Source organism: Pezoporus flaviventris, unplaced genomic scaffold (assembly GCF_033815535.1).
Source record: "Pezoporus flaviventris isolate CSIRO_AGI_PZ_B2104156 unplaced genomic scaffold, CSIRO_AGI_Pfla_v1 ptg000037l, whole genome shotgun sequence".
NCBI classification, from domain to species: Eukaryota; Metazoa; Chordata; class Aves; order Psittaciformes; family Psittacidae; genus Pezoporus; species Pezoporus flaviventris.
In genome coordinates this window covers 477,761-502,013 of record NW_026892585.1, presented here as the reverse complement: position 1 = coordinate 502,013, position 24,253 = coordinate 477,761, and the positions used below count along the sequence as shown (strand labels likewise).

At 46.2% G+C, this 24,253-nt stretch overlaps 1 protein-coding gene across 1 annotated transcript; it reads right to left on the bottom strand.

The window, feature by feature from the left end:
* Positions 1–1,779: 1,779 nt before the first annotated feature.
* On the bottom strand, positions 1,780–24,232 carry EPDR1 (ependymin related 1). The gene is made up of 3 exons (XM_061464320.1): positions 23,947–24,232; positions 5,831–6,039; positions 1,780–4,139 (listed from the first exon to the last, which is right to left on the bottom strand). The coding sequence occupies exons 1-3, from the start codon at positions 24,216–24,218 to the stop codon at positions 3,949–3,951; spliced, it is 672 nt and encodes a 223-aa protein (XP_061320304.1). The 5' UTR covers positions 24,219–24,232; the 3' UTR covers positions 1,780–3,948.
* Between the last annotated feature and the right edge of the window lie 21 nt (positions 24,233–24,253).

Here is a 24,253-nt window from a genome sequence, read left to right as displayed (position 1 = left end):
GCAGTAAATGATCAGAAGTGTTTGAAGAGCCTTCTAAGCTTGCTTCATTTGTTCCTATGTATAAGTGCAGACATGAAGACTGAATCTGTATGTGCCCAAGTCCATGCTGTGCATGCAGCTTCATGGGAAGGTAGCTCCTCTGGTTCTTTACAGTCAAGAACCTCTGTCTTTCATTGAGGCAGTGCTCTTTTGAAATCTTTATTCCTCATGGCTAAGGAGCAGGCAACTACCTGATGATTTCCTGACATGCCTTTCTGTCATGTGGGAAGGTCCTGAAGCTTGTCTCCAGAACCAGTTTGTGGCCGAGGATGCAGGAGATGTGGGATGTGATACAGGAGGTGCGGGATGTGATGCAGGAGGTGCGGGATGTGATGCAGGAGATGTGGGATGTGATGCAGGAGGTCAGGGATGTGATGCAGGAGGTCAGGGATGTGATGCAGGAGATGTGGGATGTGATGCAGGAGGTGAGGGATGTGATGCAGGAGGTGAGGGATGTGATGCAGGAGGTGCGGGATGTGATGCAGGAGGTGCGGGATGTGATGCAGGAGATGTGGGATGTGATGCAGGAGATGTGGGATGTGATGCAGGAGGTGAGGGATGTGATGCAGGAGCTGTGCCAAGACGACTCATTGATTGGAATTTCAGGGCACCAGCAACTGCACCTGAGCCAATTCTGCTTCCACTGCTGGTCACTTACGCGTAGTTCATTGTATGTTGTTCACATCTGGTTATGGCTGGCACCACTCTAGCACTTGAGATAAGACTGCTGGCAAAATCAAGGAAGTCAGGTCCAGAGCAGATCCATCAGGTATTTATACTGCTGAAATCAATGGAAGTGAGGGCTGCACATGCTCTTCTGGAAGTGGGCTCCACTGGCATTAGGAAGTAAGGGGTGGTGGGAAAAGAGATGGAGGGTTGCAAGTAGTGAGTGAGTACTCGAATGAAATGAACTTCAAGGTGGAAAACAAACCACTTCCATTAGAGCATCCCAAAATAAGAATAGTGCATTGTTTAAGAGATTTCTTGGCTAAAACTTACTGTGGCTATGGATTATTGTATTTCTTCCTGCGTTCTTCATGAAAGTTGGCACGCCCTGGTAAATGGCAGCACTTCCATGGTGTGCAGCATGGCTTGAGGCAGCAAAATCTGGCCCTAATACTAGAGTTAAGCAAACTGTTAAAATAGGAACTGAACCAAATGCCCCGAACTCCTCCCCAAACTCAAACTAAACCTGTTTTGAGGTTCAGGAATGTTTGGTTAACTTGAAGTAAAACAATGTTGTGTTTCTGCACATCCTGCTTTCAGCAAAGCCTCCAGGCAGGCATACAAAACATGGCAGGCAGGGCTCTGTTTGCACTATTTCTGGCCCAGCTGAAACCAGCAAGGACTGGAAATCTCACAAAACCAGCTTTGTCCCACAGGGTCCCCAGCTCCCCGGGTCTGCCACTGTTCCAATACGATATAACTCATGTACATACGAATTTACTATTAACTTTATACCAGGTAACCATGATGAACAAATTCCCCTGGGTATCAGACACATGAAAACCCCATTTTTACTTCACGGTGGCAGCACATTATCTGTGTACTTTAAAGTCCTTTTACACTCATCCTTATGGAGTCACTGGCATAGCTGCATGAAGACAAGATGTCTCTTGTGGTACATGACAACGAACGGCAGCAAACGATAACCAAGGTAACAAACCATGCGCATTTTGTGCTTCGTATTTGGTTCAGGGCTAATTTCTAACACGTAATCCCCAAATTTGCTGTTGGACATCTTTGACAACTCTCTTTATTGAATTTGCAAAGCATAAATATGAAATCAACGGGAGTTTTTGGAGGTGCATACTTCACCATATAAAATTGCTCCGTTCTGTGTACCAGACTTTCGCAAATCCACATTAAAGGAACATTTAGTGTTATTGCTAGAAATGATATCACTGTCAGCAAAACGTAAGACAAACACCCTGATTACTCAGCTATCTGCTACACCACAACAAAGTCATCCCAAACGATGCAGTACCACAGCTTCATGTTTGCTAGCCAGATTTATTATGTTTTCCAGATTCCAACAAGACACAGATATTAAGAAATGTGTGTTAATCATTGCCCTAATGAGAACAATATGCAGTTAGCATTTAGGTTGTCACAAAAAATACAGGCGGCGAGCACAGACTAAATGCACTCTAAATCCAAGGAAACCCAAGCTTTCTTCCCGCTAGCAGGTTTCAGTGGAATGGTCATGTCCAGGGGAACAGCTCTAATCAGCTACCTAAACTTTAGCAGCTCTGTGTATATGCTTTCATTAGGCACAAGGCAAAGTAAAATGCCATTCTGACCGCAGCTGTGAAAGCAAAGTAACCACTGTACCACTTGCTCACGTACAAGAAGCTATGAGCATACAAAGCACTAAAAGCCTTGCCCAGCATCTCCCCTCCACAGACATCAAACCTCCCAGCGTGGCACTGGGACAACTTCTGCAGCAAACAAGTACCCTACACGTATAAGAGGACAAGAATATGGCTTTAAACATATTTGCAAATTATAACTAAAAGGCATGCCTAGACTCAATAGAATAAGCCAATTTACTTCATTTGGTAAAAGGGCAAACCCCATCACCATTCCACGCTTCTGGGGGCCTGAAGGTGCACAGAGATTTGGTTTGAGTTCTCTAAAGCAAAAGAAAGCAAGGCTTTTTTTGGTTAGCTATTTATTCACCTTAAAGCAGCTTTCACTCTGCCCACCAGGAAAGGATGCAGAGTTAATAAATGAGGTTCGAGATGCTGACGGAGCAGCAAACAAGGCAGGCATCAATGGAGTGGGAGCAAGAGGAAGCAAGATTGTCATTTCTGCTTGGACTGCAGTAGCTTGCAGCCCCACTGCTCAGGGGTCATCCAAAACTCCCTCCCAGCTCCCCACACTGGCCACACAGCTCCACCTTTCACTCCATCCGCATTCCCAGGCACTGTGTGAACGCTGATTTAGCCTTTACTAACTGCACACTAAGAACGGCTTTTTTCTCACTTCTACCTGGAATCATGGGGCTGGTTTTATACCCTTCTGAGTACAGAAACTTTTGAGAATAGTCACAAAGGATTAAAGCCATTTAGGACACAGTACCTCTCAGTCTCTTTGCGTAGGTTAAAACTAGTATTCCCTTGAAAAGTGAGTGCTGAAGTAAAATGTGACTGAGGAATGTCTCACTGCACCCTCCCGGAGTACCAAAAGTGTAGTAAATGTAAGAAAACTTTGGCTTGCTTTTCTGGGGGTGTACCTTTCCCTCTTTCCCTCCCTTTCACACTGTTATCCCAAGTACCAGGCAAGCATTTTCTGCATGTCACCTAGCATTCCATGAATAGTTACTCCAGCTTCCCTTCAGAAAGAAAGAAATCAGCTCAGACATTGGACTACCAGCTTCCTGACGGGCAGAAAGTGAAAAACAGAAAGCAAAACTAAGCCAATAGAATGATTTCCCCACTTTTGATGTGCGTTGTTTAAAACGGGGTATTTTTCAGGTAGGGATGAAGTCTTACCCAGAGCATACTTCCCCTTCCCTCAAACCCCAGAAGCAACAGCAACAACAAAATCTAGTTCTTCCTTCTAGATGTTCCCAGTATTGCAGTCTGCTTATGCTTCGTCTTCCTGAAGAGATGAATAACCAAACCTCTGTAAAAGGAAAATCAGCCACAGCTTAAATAAATACTATCTGTAAATATTATAACAGTGGTCACTCTACTGTACAAGTGCATCACTGAACACATTAATGTGATGAAAGAGAACTTTAGTGTTATATATTTTGCTCAGTTCCATGTTTATGTTCCCTTTCAAGTGAAAACTTGTAATTCCCAGAAGAGCCACAACAAGCTTGAAAACTGAGGTTGGATGTCAGGAGCTATTAATGAGCCATCCTCTTGGCTCATATGTGTTCGCAGCCAGGGTTCACCATCAGCATTCACCTTCCATCTTCCTCAGCTGGGCTGTCTGGCAGGTGCTGGGAGGGGTGAACACCGAGGGGTCAGCAATGCCCAGCTGTAGGTCGAAGAAGCGAGTGGAGGTCGTCACGCTGTAGTTCTTCGTGTAGGTTTCCTGTACAGGGTAACAGTCCGTCACTGTGTAAACGCCAACCCACGACTCCACTGTAACCAAGCAGAAACAGGACTGTGTTAGATGACACAAAAGAATGAATGAATTAATGAATTAATCAATGTGTCATGTTGACGTCAGTCAGAAAGGTGGCTGCTCCTCAAGCAAAGCCTATAGGCTGGAACTGCCCATGCTTCTGTCCACATGCATGGCAACGCCAACCAAGGCCACAAAGCTGGTATAATCTGGGCAGCACAACGGTCTTAAACTTGAACACATTAGTGCCAAGCACATTTGAAATCATGGGATTGGAATGTCGCCTTTCAAGTAGACCCCTCCTGAAGGACCGTGACTTCTGCTTAGTCCCAAGGTTCACTGAGTTCTGCAAAACTCTGATTTCTCTCCCCTCTCATGCCACTCCTATGGCAGCACTTACTCACTTCACCAGGAAAGCCATTCAAATGCTCTGTTTCCCCAGGAGGCAAATTTTGGTGCCACCAGCTTGGGTATCACAGGGACGTTTCACCTCACACTGCTATTGACAACATTCTCACCTCAGTGAGTTTGGTTTTGAATATGCAGGAATGGAGGCTTCTTGTCCTCAACACGTCTTCTGTCAAGGTAAAATCACAGTAGCCCATATCTCCATTGAAACCTTTGTCAGTTTAACACAAATACTATTTCTAGAATCCAAGCCCATATTAGCTGAAAGGAGGATGATGTGACAACTTGAAGACATTATTTTTATGAATGATCATACAGAAAAGCACTGGAAACACAAAATAGTACAGGATAAAAATCGCACATCATTAACTGAATGCATCTGGATACTAAGTTCCATAAAAGTTCCAACAAATACCGGATCTGAAAAACAAAATTCTTGGAGTAAGTGGTAATTTGCCTCTTGTGGAATACGAGAGGATACACAGACCTAGTTACAAAGGTCTAATGATCTTATCCTTCGTTTTCTACCTCATTCTTTCTATTTATAGTCAAGAAAAAAAACCTTTTTCCCCTGGCTAAATGCTCAGGTTCAGCCTAGACATTAGGTGTCTATAACCAGAAGTATTGCATTAGCTGAATAGTGCCATTAATTCTTCTTAGAGTTGTGTGGGTCACCAGTAAACCACACCTGACATTGAAGCCGATGTGCTAACAAACTGCTATGCCTCCAAAACATGGTACCTATGGTACCTTGGAAAATTCAGGCTACTTTCTTTCATGGTGCTGGTGTTCAGCTGCCAAGTGCTGATGTTTCTTGCTAGTGTAGTGGATAACAGAACTTAACTGAATATTAAGGATGTTCCACTGCTGCAGAACCATGTATTGAATGTCTTCTACAGTAACACTTGATAGCGGCGTGTAGACACACACTGACACCTGCTTTGTTTCTATTATGCCCACTCTAGTTTGAGTGTGCCCCTAATTACACCACCAATTCTTCTATAAATAAATTTTGGATTCAGAAGCAAAACGATGCTGTTCCATGCCAAAATCTGTATGATGCAAACTAAAATACATTCAAGTCCCTTGGGCATATTTGATCCTGCTGAGATACAGAACACTCTCTTAATAAAAAACATTGATAATAAAGTCATATGCTGTGGACAAGAGATACTATTTCTTCCAGCCAGCATTATAGAAATGTGGAAAGTTGGGGTGAGTCATACAGAGTTCTATTTTTCCCTGGGTAGCAGAGACAATGACTACTATTCAGATGAAACAAACCCATGCACATACATACATTTCCTGGCTGGTTTTCTGTCAGACCATTCCTGTACCATAATTTTGTCTCCAGGTCCCCCAATGTAGTACTGATCTTCATAGGTTGAATTGGCAGGAATATCATAGGGATCCCACGGCTCTGTCAGAGCAACCTTCGAGCAAAGCTTTGTAACTTGCTCAATCTGAAACATCACTGCATCTTTGTAGAGGAATATATACTCAAAAAATCTGAAACAGCAAAAAGAAAAGCAGTTAATATATACAGTCTTCTTCTCTGCTAAGCAAGGAGCATTGCTGGTAAGTAAGCTTGCCTTTGACTTCTCAGTTTAAGTCCATTTTCACTTGCATTAAACTCTGCCACTTGGAGAAGGGCTAACCAGTTGGGCTGAAGTTTCCCATGCTGAAAGTCTGCCTCAGCTGACTCTCTCCAGAACAAATAAACCAGGCTGAACCGGTTCAGCCATTTCTGAGAACAACAGAGCAACTTTTCTGAGAACATCTGAGAGGAAAACATGTTATTATTGCCCGTTTTGTTACGGGCTTTAATAGCTGTTTCATTAAACAGCTCCTGTGCCTCCATGTTTTGGAGAAAGCACTTGAAATTTGGCAGGGGAAAAGTTTTGATTAAAAGTTGCCCAGATTTGGCCAAGTTATAAGCCTTTGGAAAAAAATCTGCTTGCATAGGCTGCATAGATTCAATTTGCTGTGACTGGGGTAGAGCCTTTCTCTGTGATGGTTAGATCTGGTATCTGCCATCCTCACAGATGCTCCTCCACAGACATGCTGGTGATGGGGCAAGGACATGGACCAAGTGCAGAACTGATTGGCTCTCCATCCTCAATGGCAAAGTTTCTCTCTGGAAGCCACCAGGTTCAAGAAGTAGTGAAAGGAGAAAGCAAAACAGTAAGGCAGAGGTAAGGAGACGTGTGGAAATCAATGAGCACCAGAGACTAGAAGGGGAGGTCAACAAAGTGGGTACTTAATAAGGATTTGAAAACCATCTTCTATAGAATATGAAGTGCCCAAGCCCTGCTCCATGAGGAGGGATAATAAACACCATCATGGACATTTTCATCTAGTTACTACTTATAGTCAGTATATGCATCCATACCTACAAAGAGGAGGTGGCATGGTCCCTACCTTATAACCGGTGACAGAAACAGAGAGAAACTGAAATCAGAGTTAACAGCAGTATCAGCTGGTACCAGCACAGACCCACCAGAAGCCTGCCTTCTCCAGGGCACTTGGCATCACACATCAGACCATGAGTACTTCAAAGCACAACTCAAAACACCCTCATGTGTGCTCTGCACCTTTTGCAAAGCAGAGCCAGGAGTCACTCTCTAAACCCCCCAAACCTGTGTACGCTCTATTAGAGGCTTCCTGTGGGTATCTCAGCTCAAGTATTTGGCTACAGTCCACTGTTACGCAGTGACTCTGAAGAAAAGGAAGGGATGGCATTAATCCCCTTGAACAGTTTCATCTTGCCTATCTGCAATACGCCTCTTTCCATCTGTAATTCCCGTGCCATCAGCAAGACAGGAGGATGCTGGTGGAAAGCACTGCGCAATTGCACAGTCCACGTAATTGAAGAGATGATGCACAAAACCAAGAGGGGACCTCCTCTGTGGTCTTTCCCATCCCCTGCATGTTTCTCTTTGCAGTCTTCACATTGCTTTGGGGAGGATGCAGGGCTGACAAGAAAACAATTTACAGGTGTAACTGCTGATCTACACAACTGCATCGGTCAGGAATCACTTCACCCACCACTGGCACAGAAGCTTTTAAAGGCTGCACTAGGAGAAGGGCTATAAAGCGTGGTTAAAAGCATCTGAGGGACATCCCCACCACCGTTTGAGGGGATCACCTCTGCAGCATGTGTGGAAACACAGGCAGAATAAATGGCACTAGCAAACGGAGCAGTGAGGAAGCACGCAGCAGGGGACAAACAGGCCCACAGGAGGTAACCATACCTCTCACGCACGACCCTGCACAACACGGAATAGAGCTTGTCCCGCTTTCCATGATGCAGGCAGTCACCAAGAACTCCCCCATACGGACACACACACACAGAGGCTGGCAAGCTGCAAGATTATGTATTAGCTTCCCTGTCTAAGTTGTCCTCGTGTCTGTATCTTAACAATATTCCTGCTTCTTGCACCAACCTGAACTCACCTGCCATTTTCCTCATCAAAGGCAATGTCTCCACAGCCGTGATACGCTACTGAAGAATTCAGTATACATAAGCTGGTTCCTATGACCACATCAGGACACATCTAACTTTTATATCCCACCCAGTCCAGAGACCATCCTCACAAGAATGCTAAAATACGCTTATTTATGTGTTTGCAACCCGGCTGCAATGACTCAACTCCCATTCATCTGATAAAAGTGGGATGTAGAATGCCTCACGGATGAGTCCAATAACATGTTTGAGGTATGTGAGTGATAATACAGTCATTTTGTGGACGAGCAAAGGAGCAAGGTTAGCAAAGCATTGCAGACTACTGGGAATAAAACATTCCATTTCTTTTTCATTTTAAATCCTTACTTAGAACTTCTTCAGCACAGAAATGTTATTTGCATTTTTAACAGCATTTTGTTCACATTTTCTTTTTCCTTACCCTTTATCAATCATTCCACAGAATATTTACCTTTTGTTCTCCATTTTGCAACCTGTGAATTGCTATCATTGCATGAGGGGAATGTGCCACCTTTATTCAAGTGAAACTTGTGCAGTAGTTCAAGCTTCAATCTGATGAACGTGTGTATTTAACTGCCAGCACATGGATAGCCACCATGACTCCAACAGACGGCCTGAATACTTGCAGAAGGAGGGCCCACATCCATCTCTGTGCCCATTCTGCAGAGCAAGAGGCTCCATCACCTCCGTTTTTGGTTCGGGGACTGAAGACAAGAGACACCAGTTGTATGAATTGATGGGCTGCTGGGATGAGCTCAGCACACACAGAGGATGAGACTGCACAGTGTGTGGCTGTACTCATGGGTAAGCCGTGAGCATGGTTTACACTGTCAGTGCTCAACCCAGGGGTACCCCACATCCCAGTTTCAAAGCAAACTGCTCCTGTGTGCGTCCTGGAAGTAGCAACAAAACCCTAAGATCACACAGGATCCGAGTTTAGCTGCGTATGAAAGGTGAATGGTCAAGTTGCTGGTTTAGAAAGAGAACTCCTAACCAGCCAAAATTAATACCAAAATGTGCAGGAATGCACAAATGACAATTCTGAAGCAAAATATTTTAAAACAATTTGCTTTTCTTCCTTTTTCTCTTTCCTTTTACCAGCCAAGCCCTAAGAATAGTGCCTCTGTTTGGTTTAGGGGCCCGAGATTTCACTGGCTGCTTGAGGGGAAGCACAGAGCCCTGCAAACAGGTCTTGGCAAAGGAACTGGAGAGGAAATGATTTGTAATCAGTTTGTGTTTTCAGAAGTAACACATCTGCAGCCTGAGCCCACCGCGAACATTGGGTTCATAACAATTTCACTTCTTCAACTGGAACTTCAAGAGGGCCTCAACCTGTTCACTGGGCACCTGCAAGCAGGTTTGGAGAGGCTCCTTGGACAGGTTACCCTATTTGCCTGACAGAGATTATTTCCCTTCCTTTCCTATCCTATTCCATCCTACCCTGTCCTATGCCTCACACCCTTTGTACACTATACCCTTAACAGGACTCTCTCATGGTTCTTAATACTCCCTTTGTCTGTGCCTGAAAATGGATGAACTCCAGAATATAAACACGCAGACATGGTTTTTGCTCCTATGCTTGAAAGGTTTTCTTAACACTGGACTATATCCTGCTCAAATAAGTCCATGGATTTTGCTGGAAGCAATCGTGTCAGATAGGCGGGATACACACTGCATTCTGTACTCTCTTCTGAATAAGAGACCAACCGAACTGAATGCAAGGGCAGAATACCGTGCCCACGCAATCACAAGGCAAAGCACTTGCATGAAGACATACTGTGAGGAGTGGGTGTGCATCCAAACACCATCCTACCTCTGAGAGTCCTCATCCAGTTTGGGGAAGCAGGGAGAGGTGCCTCCAAGGAGTCAGCCCAGATAACACAGAGACATAAATGATGGAAACCAATAAAGGCATGGAATGACTTGTCTCCTGCAGGGATCATTGTTCTGTATGCTATCGATGCAACTCAAAACAATGAATTATTGCTTTTTGTATTTGTCAGGACAAAGAGTCATTAGACTCGAGAACATGCCGCCAGCTCTGTTCCAGGTACTCAGTCTCCACCGAGTCCTGCCCTATGCTGAGTCCTTCCTAGCTGCCACTCCTGAAGCATCACAGCCTGCCCATCAACTCCACATGACCCCCAGGGTTTCCTCCGCACTTCCAAAGGCTTCCTCCTGAGCGTCAAACCTGGAAGGAAGGAGGTGCTTGCTGTCCAGTTGCCTTCACAGTGACTCAGAGGAGCAGAAGTGCTGGCAGCGGCACGCCAAGACCCGCGTGATGCGTCTTGGAGCACATCAGACAAGGTCATTTGCTAGAGAGAAGCGAAATAATGGTCTGAGGCTGAGGCTGGGTAACAAATTCCTTGTGTGCTAAATCTACCTCAGCACCATTTTGCTCTGTGGCTTTGGATGAGTAACTTACAGCACTGGAGCCTTAAAATGCCTTTTTTGATTGCTGTAGCATTGAAGAGGCACGGAGCAGGGATCAGAAACCATCTGAGTGAGGCATTGTATTAACAAAGCACAAAACCACATTTCCTGCCCCCCAAAACAACGGAACAATGGTTCTTGTAAAGGAGGCTTTCCTTTCCTGCAAAGCCATATGGGGTTTCATGCATTTAGGGCTTTAACCTGTTGATCCAGTTTTCTCAGCTGCAGTTACTGCATCCTTAAAACTCCCACTTGAGTTAGCCAGGACTTACATTACCTCATAAGCATTATAAAGCAACTGAAAAACAAAAGCAAAATTTCATGTATGATGTGTATCAGTATTTGCTATTTAAGATACCAAGTTGGGGTCGTTGTAATTGCTCCAAAGCCAACTTTGCTTTCTCTTTTGAGATTAACTGAAGGCTTGAAGCATCAGTCTGCCTTTGTGGTATTACTCCTTTGCCAGGTAAAAAGACACCTTCAAACACCACGAAAGAAGTTCTGATGAGAAGAAATTGCACTAAAAATGCCCCAAACAAGTGATCTCTTCTAGTGAGCACGGACAGGTCCATCCATTACATCCTTGAGTAATCCTGTACCCTCTAGATAACACCCCCCTCAATGATGCCGCTTTACACATTCCTTACTGAAGAAAGATGCCCTGGGAGAATGGGAACTTTCACTGCAAGGATAACTACAACCCCTCCTCTCCTCAGCTCTGCAGATTAGGAACACTTTCAAGGGAGCAAAGCTGCCAAGCAGACAGTTGATAAACACTCATCAGGTCAAGCACATTCATCTCCCCTTGGAAAGCTCTGGCAAGCTCATTTCAGAGCTGCGCAGCATCCGCTTCTCAGTGGAGTTCTGGGAACTCCTCTCCTCTTTCCCAGGAAGTTTTCGGTAATTTCAGGCTTGTGTTTTTCTTCTGGTGCATCAGACCTCAAGGACAACAGTCATTTACCATATCTGAGCTCACACGCTTGGCAGCGGGGCCGGCCTACGGTATATTGTACAAATACAGGACTGTGCGAACACATGTGCCTGTAAATGTAACCTGAGAGTGTGTAAAAGCAGTGGGGTTTAGCCTGATTTAAATCACTCACAGACTGTAAAGGGCCTGGTTTTCAAGGTGGCCAAGCCTTATGTATCAGGTATCTAATTAGCAAGGTATATGAGGAACTTGGCCAGCACTACCAGCTTCCAAATGAGGCAGTTTAAGCCCTGTTAATTATTAAGTTCACGTAGAAAGGAAACCATAAATACAGGACTCGAAAGCTGGGAAGTCAAAGTTACAGAAGCTGAAGGGTGACAGATTTCTGTGACTCTAATTATTGAACTCAATGAAAGATATATGCAACGTCTTATTGTATTCCTATAAATTACACTAGCTACTTTGGCAAGTACTAAAGGAAATGCTCTTCAGCAAGAACACTGTTTCCACTGCTGTCCCTTTCTGGCTGTCCTGACGCTCCCTAATGATCATTCTGGCCCACCGAGTTGCACCCCTGAGAACAACGCATTCGAATCAAAGCTGAAACGCAGGAAAGCAATAAGGCATCGTGTTTAAGGGAGTCCTGTTTTGGAAGGGGCTAAAAGATGCATTGTCCTTAATAGAGAGCATCTGTGTGCTAAGGAATGGCAGATGTGGCCAGAATACCATAATGCTGTCCAATGAATTAAATGGAATCACCGAATCACCTCCTAGGGAATATGGTATATACGAGTAGAACCACAGGATATCAAAATGTACTCCCAGTCAAGCTTATTTTACTGTTCTGGGTTTGCAATAAATGTCTAGCACAGTGAGGCCTTGGCCCCTGAGCAGGTTAATAATAATAAAGGTTACTGGAAAATCACAGCAGGGCTTAGAGGAGACTGAAAAGAATGAGGAAGGCCAGGACTCACCTCTCAATATACACTAAAAACATTAGGAAGGGCAAATAATAAGGAAAGAAATTACAGAGGTACATTATCATTTATTATATTTCTCATCCTCTTTGTGCTATATACAATATATATATATAAAATATATGTATAAAATGTAAGTAACTCATTTGAAAGAGTGGACGCTCAAAACTGAGATGTGTAATTCTCTTCTGAGTGCGCAATGATACTAAGGCACTCTGTGAGCTCTTTTCCAGCCTCAATGACTCTATGATCCTAATTGTCACATTTATCTGGAGTTTTCACACCTTTCTCTGAATCAGGCTCAGAGACAGGATATTAAATTGGATCTTGGCTCTGCCCCAGTATGATAATACCTATGGTACACAGCAGAAAGACATAGCAAAATGAAGTCCCTAATCACAAATGACTAAACTCACACAACCTCATTCTTCCACTTACTGCGGAATAAAAGGATAGTGAAAATAAACACCAATTTTTCAGCTAGGACCTGGCACTGCAGCCTCTCACACCTCTTAACTCCTGTGTATAAACAGAGAAGGACCTTCAGATACCCTGAACAGGGACTACATGAAATGCAGGAGACCTATACTGCTCTTTACCAAGATTGTAAGTCCCATTATGCATATACTTGGCCATTCAGTTGCTTTCCAGTATGCATTCCTGCATGAAAAGTAATCTGGGGAACAGAGTGCCCTTTGGAACAGATGGCAAGTAGGTCCCTATTGTGATAGAGCAAACTTCTCTTTCACAATGGAATATTCCCTGGAAAAAATTGTGAGGATGTGCACTTGTACCAGATTACTGACCCAAGATGTAATGGTTTCCACCTTCCATCTGCAATGATTTACTTGAGAGGGATGATTCAGGTCTTTCAGATATCTGTCCAGTGTAAAACATATAACACACCAGGTCTGTTTTGGAGGGAGTCTGGAAGTCAGGCCAGCCAGGGGAATCAGACAACACAGTCTGGAAGTCAAGCACACTTCAACTTTCTAACATCTTTATCCAAAGATCCGAGTATAGCTTATTTTTAAACAACCTTTGTGAAAGATGTGAACAAATGCACCCTGAAGTCCTGACACTGCACTTCATTCTCCCTCCAGCATAAAAATAACTTCTTCGTTTCATCCAGAAGTCCTTGTGCAGGGCTCTTCTTCTTCCTTCAGCAGCTTTGTATCAAAAGCAGTATTGTTTGCTGAGTGCATCGATTCATCACTGGATTCAAACACAAATTGTTGGTGCCCTAAAATCCAGGTGGAGACAGAATCACAGAATAGTTAAGGTTGGAAAGGACCTTAAGATCATCCAGTTCCAACCCCCCTGCCATGGGCAGGGACACCTCACACTAAACCATAGCACCCAAGGCTCTGTCCAACCTGGCCTTGAACACCGCCAGGGATGGAGATGACTGAAAACGTGCAAAAGAAAAGGATCACAGGAAAGAAGGGAATGTCTCTGTGAGAGAAAACATACCACCAATAAGAGATATTAACTGCCCCATGGTTACAGAGCAGATGGCACTTTAAACACATACCCATTGAGATGTGGCACAGGCATGATTTAGAAAGTCAAGTTTACAGTTCTGGGTCATTTCTTTTGCTCTGCTCAGCCCTGATGAGGTCAGAGCAGTAATGGAGTCCTGGGTTTGGGTGCCACACTTTAGGGAACTGTTAGAATGCAGTTCAGAGAACAGCAAGAATGGTGTCATGCTTAAGAAACAGGACCTATGCAGAAACTGAGCATGTTTATGCTACAAAAGGAAGACTGGGGTAGGACCGACTATAATCTGTCCGGTATACAAGCTAAAAAAGAGTAACAGTTGTCCTCCATGTTACTTGAAGGTGGCACTGGAAGAAAACAGCATCACTCACCTTAAGCAAGGAGAGGTTACTTAGGAGATACTCTGAAAACATCTGCATGTGTGTCCTTTTACATTCCAGATTTGACAAGAACTGGTAAGAAAACCCAAGGGTCAGAGACATCCCAAATGAAGCTTTACTTCCCAGGCTGGACAGGTTATATGGTGGCTTAGAGACCTTCCCAGTCTTACCGTGTGGGAAACAGACAAGCTTAACCAATTAGTCCTGACTTCATCAGTTCTATGACTTAAATCCTTGACACTGCTGCCTGCCCAAAGGGGCTGAACAACCTCTGGGGTCACTTCCTGAGACCTCTCAAATCAGTGGTGGCAACTGCGCATCTGCTCTGAGGGCTGAGGCTCCATCTTACTTCACATGGGGACCCCGGGGATTTGAGGGACCGTGCTACCTCCTGCACACTGAGGATCCTCAGCAATGTTCACTTTTACACGTAGCCCTAATTACACTATCACACTAATGAGTCAGAGACAAACCCTGTCCAAAACCAGGAGTGGGGAGATAGGATTCACAAGGCACGTGCATGCAAAGGGAATAATTAAAGGGTTGAACTGTCTGCTAAAATCGCTCTTCTCAAAACTATTGCATTTTGTCCTCTATTGAGTTACTGTGGGTTTTGTTAGTACAACAGGGATAACCCACAGCTCCTCTGCCTTTTGTGGGGGACCTTCAGCAGCCACCACGTAATGCATCATGGATATTGCTTATGGAGGGTTCCTATAAGACACTGCAGACCTTAAAAATCAGCCTGGCTGCAAACATGTAATTAGCTAACAGATGAATATACATTTCAAAACCTTTCTCTTCGCAGCATGGAGTACTTGCTTTAGGGTGCACATCGGTGTATTTGATGCAGAACCTTTTCCCTGGTAATCTGTTAGCCCATCACGGAAACCACAGCTGAAGCAAGCAAGGCTGAGAATACAGTTCTATTTTTTACACTATTTATTGCCATTTTAATTGTATTAAACCCCTGACATGTTTATTTTTCACTCAAGACAGTCCTAAGAAGCAGCAGCAGCAAAGAGGGCAAGGCCTGTAAATAATTCTGGCATAAACTGCACTGGCACAGCTGAAAGTTTTCCATTACTCAGGAAAAGGTCACTAGACCTATTGAACATGTTTAGACTACCCATGCTGCTTAAAACATGACAGAAATAGCTTTACCATTTAGCATCTGACACAAATACAAACCCAAGTCCTCAGCAAACAGGTATGCCTACCTAATTTTGGGGTGTTTTCCTGACCCAGAGCCCAGTGTCATGCACACACTGCCGGGGAGCCAGAGGTTTCTGTGAGCTTCTCTTAATTAATGTGAATTCTGTACATGCCAGAATGGCATTCCTATAACAAGTATGAAAATAACTGGGGTTTAAGGTACAAGTGACCCTATAATTACGTAAAGTGGGACCAGTCCCATATTTGCGTATGTGTGGGGGGGGCTGTTTCTAATCACCTTCTTTCATGGACGGGATTTTCCAAACCGACCAGCCCCCTATTTTGGATGTTCAACATGAAGATACTTGGAAAGGGTACCTCTTCACAGGGACAGTGCCCTGCATCGCCTACGATGCAGTGTGTCAGTGCAACCACTGCACAACCGAGCTGCCCAGCATTACCAGAGACTTCTTCCTGTTCAAAGACCGCATGAGGAACTCCTGATTCCTCTCCCCAGCAAAGCTCATCAGCAGAAACCCCTTTTCTGCCCATCAGATCTCTCATGTTTCCTCCTGGCTATCAAGAGACAACTGTTCTTGCCAGAGCATAACAGCAGATCCTCGTGTAACTGCTGCTGCTTCCCATCTCCATCGACCAGCTCTGTAATTACAGATAAATCTGCTGTAGAGCTGCCCCCAAATTATACATGCACCTGACCCAGAGCCCTGTGAAATCTGCCGGGAGAGTTGCACTGATTTTTGCAGGTGGTGCCTCAGGTGTCTATTGGCTATGAGAACCATAGAATCACTGAACAGTTAGGGTTGGAAAGGACCTTAAGATCATCCCGTTCCAAACCCCCTGCCATGGGCAGGGACGGAAGTGTTACAGCACGGCTCGGCTCGGCTCGGCACGGGGGAGAACCGAGGAACCGGGGCACCGAGGGGGTCTGGGGCAGCCTGGCAGCGGCGGGGACCGTGTCCCCCTTCCCACCCCTCCCGCCGGAGGCACTCGTGTTCCCCGCGGCCGCTCCGTGCCCCGGTATCCAAGGGCAGGAGGAGCCCGTGCCCTGCTCCTGGGTACCAGCACCCAGCAGAGCCGGGCGCTCCTCTGAGCAGCTCCCGGACCCATCGCAGCAGCATCCCTGGAGATCATTTTGTATCGATGGAATTCAGGTTTGGATGATGGGGTCTCTTTAGTTTTGGAACTGCTGAGCAAGGGAATTCTGTTCTGGCAAATCTGAGTTCCAAAGAATATTCTCCTGCCATCTGGGAAAACCCGGTTTAGCTCAGCCAAGCACAGCACCGTTTAGCACAATTCACAACAGTTTAGCCTACCCCAAAACAGTTTAGCCCAGTTCAGACCATTCCAGCCCAGTTTAGCCCAGTTCAAACTGGCATACCACAGTTCAGACCTGTTTAGCCCAGTCCAGCCCAGTTAAGGTGGGTTTAACACAGTTACGTCTGGTTTAGCCAGTTCAGACCAATATAGCCCAACACAGCACAGTTTGGACCAGGTTAGCCCAGTATACTCCAGTTTAGCCCAATTCAGACCAGCTTAGCCCTGTCCAGACCAAGGTAACCCAGCCCAGACCAGTTCAGCCCAATTTAGACCAGCTTAGCCCTGTCCAGACCAAGGTAACCCAGCCCAGCCCAGTTCAGCCCAATTTATCCCAATTCAGACTTGTCCAGACCAATGTAGCACAGTTCAGCAGGGTTTGGCCCAATTCAGACCGCTCCAGCACACCTTAGCCCTGTCCAGCCCACTTTAGCCCACTTCAGCTCAGCCCAGCACACTTTACACCAGTTCAGCCTACTTCAGCCCAATTCACATCTGTCCACACTACTTTAGCACTGTTAAACACAATTTAGCCCAGTCCAGCCCAGTTTAGCCCAACACAGCCCAGCCTAGTACACTTCAGCCCACTTTAGCCCTTCCCAGTCCACTGTAGCACACTTCAAGCCAGCCCAGTCCAGCCCAGTTTAGCCCAGTCTAGTTTAGCCCAGCCCAGTTTAACCCAGTTCAGCCCAGTTTACAGCCCAGCCCACTCCAGCTCAGCCCAGACAAGTTGAGCCCCATTAGGCCCAGTTTAGCACAACTCAGCCCGGTTTAGCTCAGCCCAGCCAAGACCTGATCAGCCAATTCAAGCCCAGTTTAACCCAGTTCAGCCCAGCAAAATCTACTCCAATTCACTCCAGTCCAGCCCCATTTAGACAACCTCAGACCAGTGAAGCCCAGTGAAGCCCAGTTCAGCCACTCCAGCACAGTTCAGCACGGTTTAGCCCAGTTTGGCCCACTTCAGCCCAGTTTGGCCCACCTCAGCCCAGTTCAGCCCACTCCAGCACAGTTTAGCCCAGTTTAGCCCAGTTTGGCCCACTTCAGCCCAGTTTAGCCCACCTCAGCCCAGTTCAGCCCACTCCAGCACAGTTTAGCCCAGTTTAGCCCACTTTGGCCCACTTCAGCCCAGTTTAGCCCACCTCAGCCCAGTTCAGCCCACTCCAGCACAGTTCAGCACAGTTTAGCCCAGTTTAGCCCAGTTTGGCCCACCTCAGGCCACTTCAGCCCACTCCAGCCCAGTTCAGCCCAGTTTAGCCTTGTCCAGCCCACTTTAGCCCAGTATAGCCCAGCCCAGACTCCTTTAGCCAAGTTAAGCCTAGTTTGGTCCAATTCAGACCAGTCCAGCCCAGTTTAGCCCAGTACAGCCCAACTAAGCCCAGCCAAGAACAGTGTAGCCCAGTTTAGATCAGTTTGGCTCAGTCCAGCCCAGCCCAGCTCACTTTAGCACAGATTAGCCCAGCTCAGCCCTGTCCAGCCCAGGTCTGTCCAGCCCAGTTTAGCTCACTTAAGGCCAGTCCATTTAGCCCAGTCCAGACAAGTTCAGCCCAGTCCAGCTCCTTTGAGATGTGTCCAGCCAGGCTCAGACAGCTCCAGCCCAGTTCAGGCCAATGGAGCCTAGCCCAGCCCACTTTAGTCCACTCCAGCCCACAACCCAGACAAAGATCCTGCTGTCCGAGGAAGTTATGGAAAGCACAAAGCACAGGACAGCAGATGCACTGCTAAGCCAGGGGTGCCCAGCTTCCCCCGATGGAGTCCACTTGTTGTTAGCACTGCAGCTTGATGGCTCAAGACTTTCAATCACCTCCCCGAGCTGTGTTCCAATGTCTTCCCACCAGCCCATCCACAACAATGAACCCAATTTACTTCACTGCCTCCTCGACTGTATAAGCTTGGGTGACTTCCAGCAAGATAAAGAACTTGGAAAGGGAAATGGATATTGCCTTTTGTCAGCAGAAGCAAACAGAATGAACAGTCTGGGTGGGATGAGATCCTCCTCCATGCAGCCCTTGCGGACCATGGCTGCCTCCTTATACAGTGCTCTTCTCCAGGGAACCAGCTGCTTTGGCAGGAAGCATCACTGAGAGACTCAGTAAACTGAGTCATAAGTCGGCTTATGATGGAAATGCAAAAGCTGAGGCTTCTACAGATAACCCTCTGTACCCCAACATCACACAATCCACACCCCAACATCACACAACTCCGCATCCCAACATCACACAACTCCATACCCCAACATCACACAACTCCATACCCCAACATCACACAATCCACACCCCAACATCATACAACTCCGTACCCCAACATCACACAACTCCGTACCCAACATCACACAACTCCGTACCCCAATATCACACAACTCCGTACCCCAATATCACACAACTCCACATCCCAACATCACACAACTCCGTACCCAACATCACACAACTCCGTACCCAACATCACACAACTCCGTACCCCAACATCACACAACTCCGCATCCCAACATCACACAACTCCGTACCCCAACATCACACAACTCCGCATCCCAGTGTCACACAACTCTCCCTAGAACAACTGCTGCATGCTTCAGGCTATTGCCTAGCACTTGACTGCCAGCCTGCCTCCATCACAGCATCCTTCCAGTGCCAGCTTTCCAAACTCACAGGCGTTACCAGCAGCAGACACCTGAAAGAACTTGGCATCTACACGAAGAAAGTAAATGGAGGAGGTTTGAGTACCTACCTTTGATTCTCAAAGGTGACTTTTAGACACAGCAGCTAATGAAGCATTTCAGATCCCAAGAACTCACATTAGATTTAGCGAAACTGCTGAAAATTCTCTGTTTCCCTGCAAATTAAGGCTCTCAGCAGTGTGACACACTACACAACCTTCAAAAATGGGGCTTGGGTTCCCAAGTAACTTGGCCAATTCGGAAGACTTTACCCATGACCACCGTTCATTCCCCTAAACCTTAAACTGCAGAAACCACTCCCAAAACCAAGGCTGGGAAACAAACTTGCAGCCGCTCCGGGCAGCTCAATACTTTGCCAGTTGAGTCACCATAATGACCACAGAATGGATGCATGATAGGATTTTAATAGGTCAGACACTGCTGGTTTTCCTTTACAGTTCCTAAAACAACTCGGAAGGAGTTGAGGGAAGTCCGACATGCTGTTTACTTTGAACAGTCATCACTTCTGCTCCAGACGAATGCTGTTGTACCTGCACCTGAGCGGATGCTGCTTCTCTTCAGTCAAGGACAGGGCTTGACACACGCAAAGAGCCTGCTGACATATTCCTTATAAACACGGCTTTGCTGCTCCTCTATTGTACTAGCAGCTTTTGCTGCCAAGTGAAGGAGTTAATCCTGCCCATGACTGTGGGCTGTCTTTGGCAAATACAATTGAAACTACAGTTTAAAAGTGTTCAATAAGCATTGATATGATATCCCCACGTTGTTTTTTCCTGCTCTGCAGTTATGATTGTTAAGACAACCCTAGCAGTCTCATACACACAGGCATCCCAATGTGCTGCATGCTGTACAAATGGTGGCTGCTCAGATACACTCATAGAAGAGAGAACACAGTTTTATTCCTCCTACTGACTTTCCTGGCCACACAGAACTTTTGTTCTCCCCACCATCACATTTATCATAGGACAAACTGTTCCTGGGCCTCCCCCGGGAAAACCAGAATGGAAGATAAGAGTTAAACTCTATTAACACAGCATCTGGCAAGTAACACCCCAGCTCTCAAACACCAGTGCATGATTTCTGCTCTGCTCCCCACTTCACCCTTTTCCTCCTTCAAAACTGACCGCTAGTGCCTGCTGGGTGGCTTCAGCAGTGCCAGGCACTACATTTCTTGCTCTGTCCTTCCAAGACCATGAAAGGTGGTGCAGGACATGTGGAGTTCTGGCTACAAGGCAGTCAGTGGGACTTCTGGTTTAGACCTTCTGTAGTGACAGGATTTCAGTGATGTCCTATCCAAGTCTGAACCGGCAGATGTTACCTTCAAATGAAACACATCTGCCCCAACAGCAAAACCATTCTGATGCCTGTTACCTGTTTTGGAAGCATCCGGAGACGGAGGCCAACAGAGGGGTGAACAAGAGTGAGGAAGGATGAATACACAGAGAGCACAAAAGGACGTAACTCCATGTAGTAAGGAATAAAGGATTAGAAATAATAAAAATAACAAAATATTATAATAAATAATTAAATATTTATTATAATAAATAATATAAAATAATTAAAAAGCTAAAACTACGTTCCTGTGCTGAACAGGTAACATGACGCAGCTCCGCCTCAGGAGCTCTAGGGAACAGTTTCAAGTGCTCTCTTTCCATATCATGCAATAACCCTAATGCTCTGACCTCTTCCAAACAGGAAGTTGCCCCATCTACTCAATAAAAACCTCTGTTAGTTTTCTTTTCTCTTCTCGTGGTATCAGCTGAGGGCTACACAACACCAAAAGAGGAGACTGTCTCTGCCCTCTGCGTTCATCCCCACAACTGAGTCACCTTATGGTTACGTTTTAGGAGTTTACTTAAAACACTGGCTTGATGTACATATGGAAATGCCACACTGCAAGTTACATGAATTTGAAACATATATCTACAATGAAAACTGGAAGCTTTGGGGTTTGTCCTGTGGTTATGAGCCTGCAAGCCATTCTACACAGACAGTTCCTTGTATCCCTGATTAACCTCCATCAACTAACTTAGAGCAATGTCCGATGAACTTCCACTCCAGAAAACACTCTGTGTAAGAGTGTGGTTGTTGGCCAACCCCGATTGCTGCATGTAAGTTACATCTGGTAGGAGCAAAATGTGTCCATTTGTGAGATTTTAGGCTGAAACTTCCTTGGAGACCAGGACAGAGCTATTTCTCTTGTTGCTTTTGTAGTCACTGCCTCGGCGTGATTTACCCTCTTCTTGTCAATGTCAAAGCGCAGAGGGGGAGAGGCTCGTTTCAACAGACAGGATAAGTCCCTTTGCTTCTGACTTCTGAAGGCTTCAGTTTATGACTCACTGTGTCCACAGCGAAGTGATGATCCCAACTCCAGACCCGATCCAACACACACTGAAATCAATGGGAGTCTTTCCGTTGACTTCAATGGAAGCTGGGTCACACCCTTAGCAGACGCTAGCTGTGCACATGAAGCCACCCTCCAGTTTTGGATGGCTGAAGTCATGGACAGCCTGGAGTCAGCAGGGATCCCTGAGGCCAGAGGTTGTCTACAACAGAAAACTAATACAGGAAAAGGCAACAGAGAGATGCTTCAAGGGCACCTGCCTCCTTACAGCCCTATCAGTCCAGACGGAACTGCATCCAGAGCAAATATTGATCAAAGCTGTCAAAAGAGCAGAACTTGGCAAAAGCCATAATCTGGCCCAGAAAATGTAGAATAATTATTCAATCTTAAAATAAAGGCTTCAAATAAAACAAACATAAGCTTGAAGAAATGAGGTCAAGACAACTTAGAAGCTAGAAAAGACTTGCATCAGACTCTTGAGCTTGTCAAACATAAAGGTCAACCTAGGGGAGTTTGAGCACAGCCTTTATGTTGCATGTTATCAAACCATCAGCAAACAGCTGTATGTTGCCTTTAACATACGGCTCCTAGATGGAAACAGGAGTAAAGAAAAAAGCTCACGATGAGGGAAAACTTTGTTTGAAAATGAAGCATCTCAGAACAGTTTTAAGAGTGTTTGGGGACTGTCAGAGAAAGGACCGAGGCTTTGGGAAGATGAAAACAATGACTATATGATGTCGGTAAGAAATTGGTCATTGTGAGGAAAAAATGCCAGCAGGAAAAAGGAATATTGATCTCTTCAACAGCAGAGACCATTTAGTTAGGATGATACAGCATTTGCAGGCTGGCCTTCACCGTGGTTTGCACGTCCCTGGGAATAAGGCACTTATTTGAACATCTTTTAGATGGGACAGGTGGGGGTATGGGCAGACTGGCTGCCCTCACACCGGCAGGTCCTGACACGGGGTCTGAGAGCTACTGATGGTTGGTACCCAGAAACTTCACACTCACTCAGGCCTCTCTGGGCTGATCGTTTCCTCCACCCAAGCTGTCAGGGCCTGAGCTTGGCAGATGGAAGCAAAGAGAGGCCCTGCTTCGGTCAGCTTTTTCCTACACTGATTTTTCAGCAATGACACAGTGATTTTTGATGGGTTTGTTATGGCCTTAGCAGAGGAAACCTGAATAACTTAAGAACGGGGAGGTCCTCCAGGGCTGGGCAGCCGGTGCAGTGTGTACCATGGAGAACAGTGGCATCCTGACCTCCTGCACTGATCACCTACCACTTGCAGGAAGCAAGAATGACCAAAGAACTTGTGAAATGTGACTTAACCTTATTAGCTAATTCCTGGGCTAGAACCCCCCCTGCGACATAATTCCTGTGTTTGAGAGTAATCTCTTCATCAGACCTCATTATACCCACGTTACCGCACAGTTTGGGCTCTGTTTTTGGACTCGCTTCCCATTCCATTAAAACAAACAAAAGGAATGGGGAAAAAAAACCAACCAGCAACTGGGAGAAAGGAAAATCCCTGAAGGCAAAATGCTGACACTGCTTATCATAAATCTCTCGGGATATATAGAGTGAGAGACACAGATATACATTATATAATGAGATATATATATCTTGATATAGAAATAGATACTAGACGTTAGGTATGTAGATCTAGATGTTGGATACCAATATAAAGATTTGATTTCAAGTACAAAGATTAGGTATAGATTAGAAATTATACTGAATATAGATTATGGGTATCTATTTAGAGATATTGTTATAGATTATATAGTATATAGAGAGATGCATAGATTAGCTATTAGGTACAGATGTAGATTAGCTATTACATGTTAGATCTACAGATTACATATTACATATATAGATATGCATGTAGGTTAGAGCCATAGTTTATATATATAGATATGGATATATCTGATACGGAGATATAGATTAGATATACAGACAGATTAGATTATAGACAGACATAGACACACGCGTGCCACGGCTGTGAATCACGTCGGTGCCACGTTTCCTGCCCGTCGCTGATTCCCCCCAGCCGCGCCCCGCCGACCCCTCCGAGGGGCTCCTCCGCTGCCGGCCCCCTCGCTCCGTCCCCTCCCGCAGCCCCCCCCCCCTCCGTCTCTGCATCGCCCCAATTCCCCCCCCCGGAGGCGCCTCCGGCCCCGGCCGCCCCTCCCGGCCGCGGACACCTACTTCTTGCAGGGGATGAGCGCCTTCCTCTCCTCCAGGACGCGCAGCCGCTGGTTGGGGCCGTCGTAGGAGACGGCGGCCCTCGTGTTGCGGCCCGTGCCGTGCTCGTAGGTCACGGTGCGCCCTTCCCACTGCCGCGGCGCCTGGCACGGCTCGGCCCCGGCCCCGGCCCCCGCCGCCGCGCCGCCCCGCAGCAGGAGGCCGCCCAGCAGCACCAGCCCCAGCACCAGCCCCAGCGCCGGGACCGGCCGCAGCCCCGCCGCCGCCCGCGCCATGCTCCGCGCTCCGCTCCGCGCACGGCCGGCCCCGC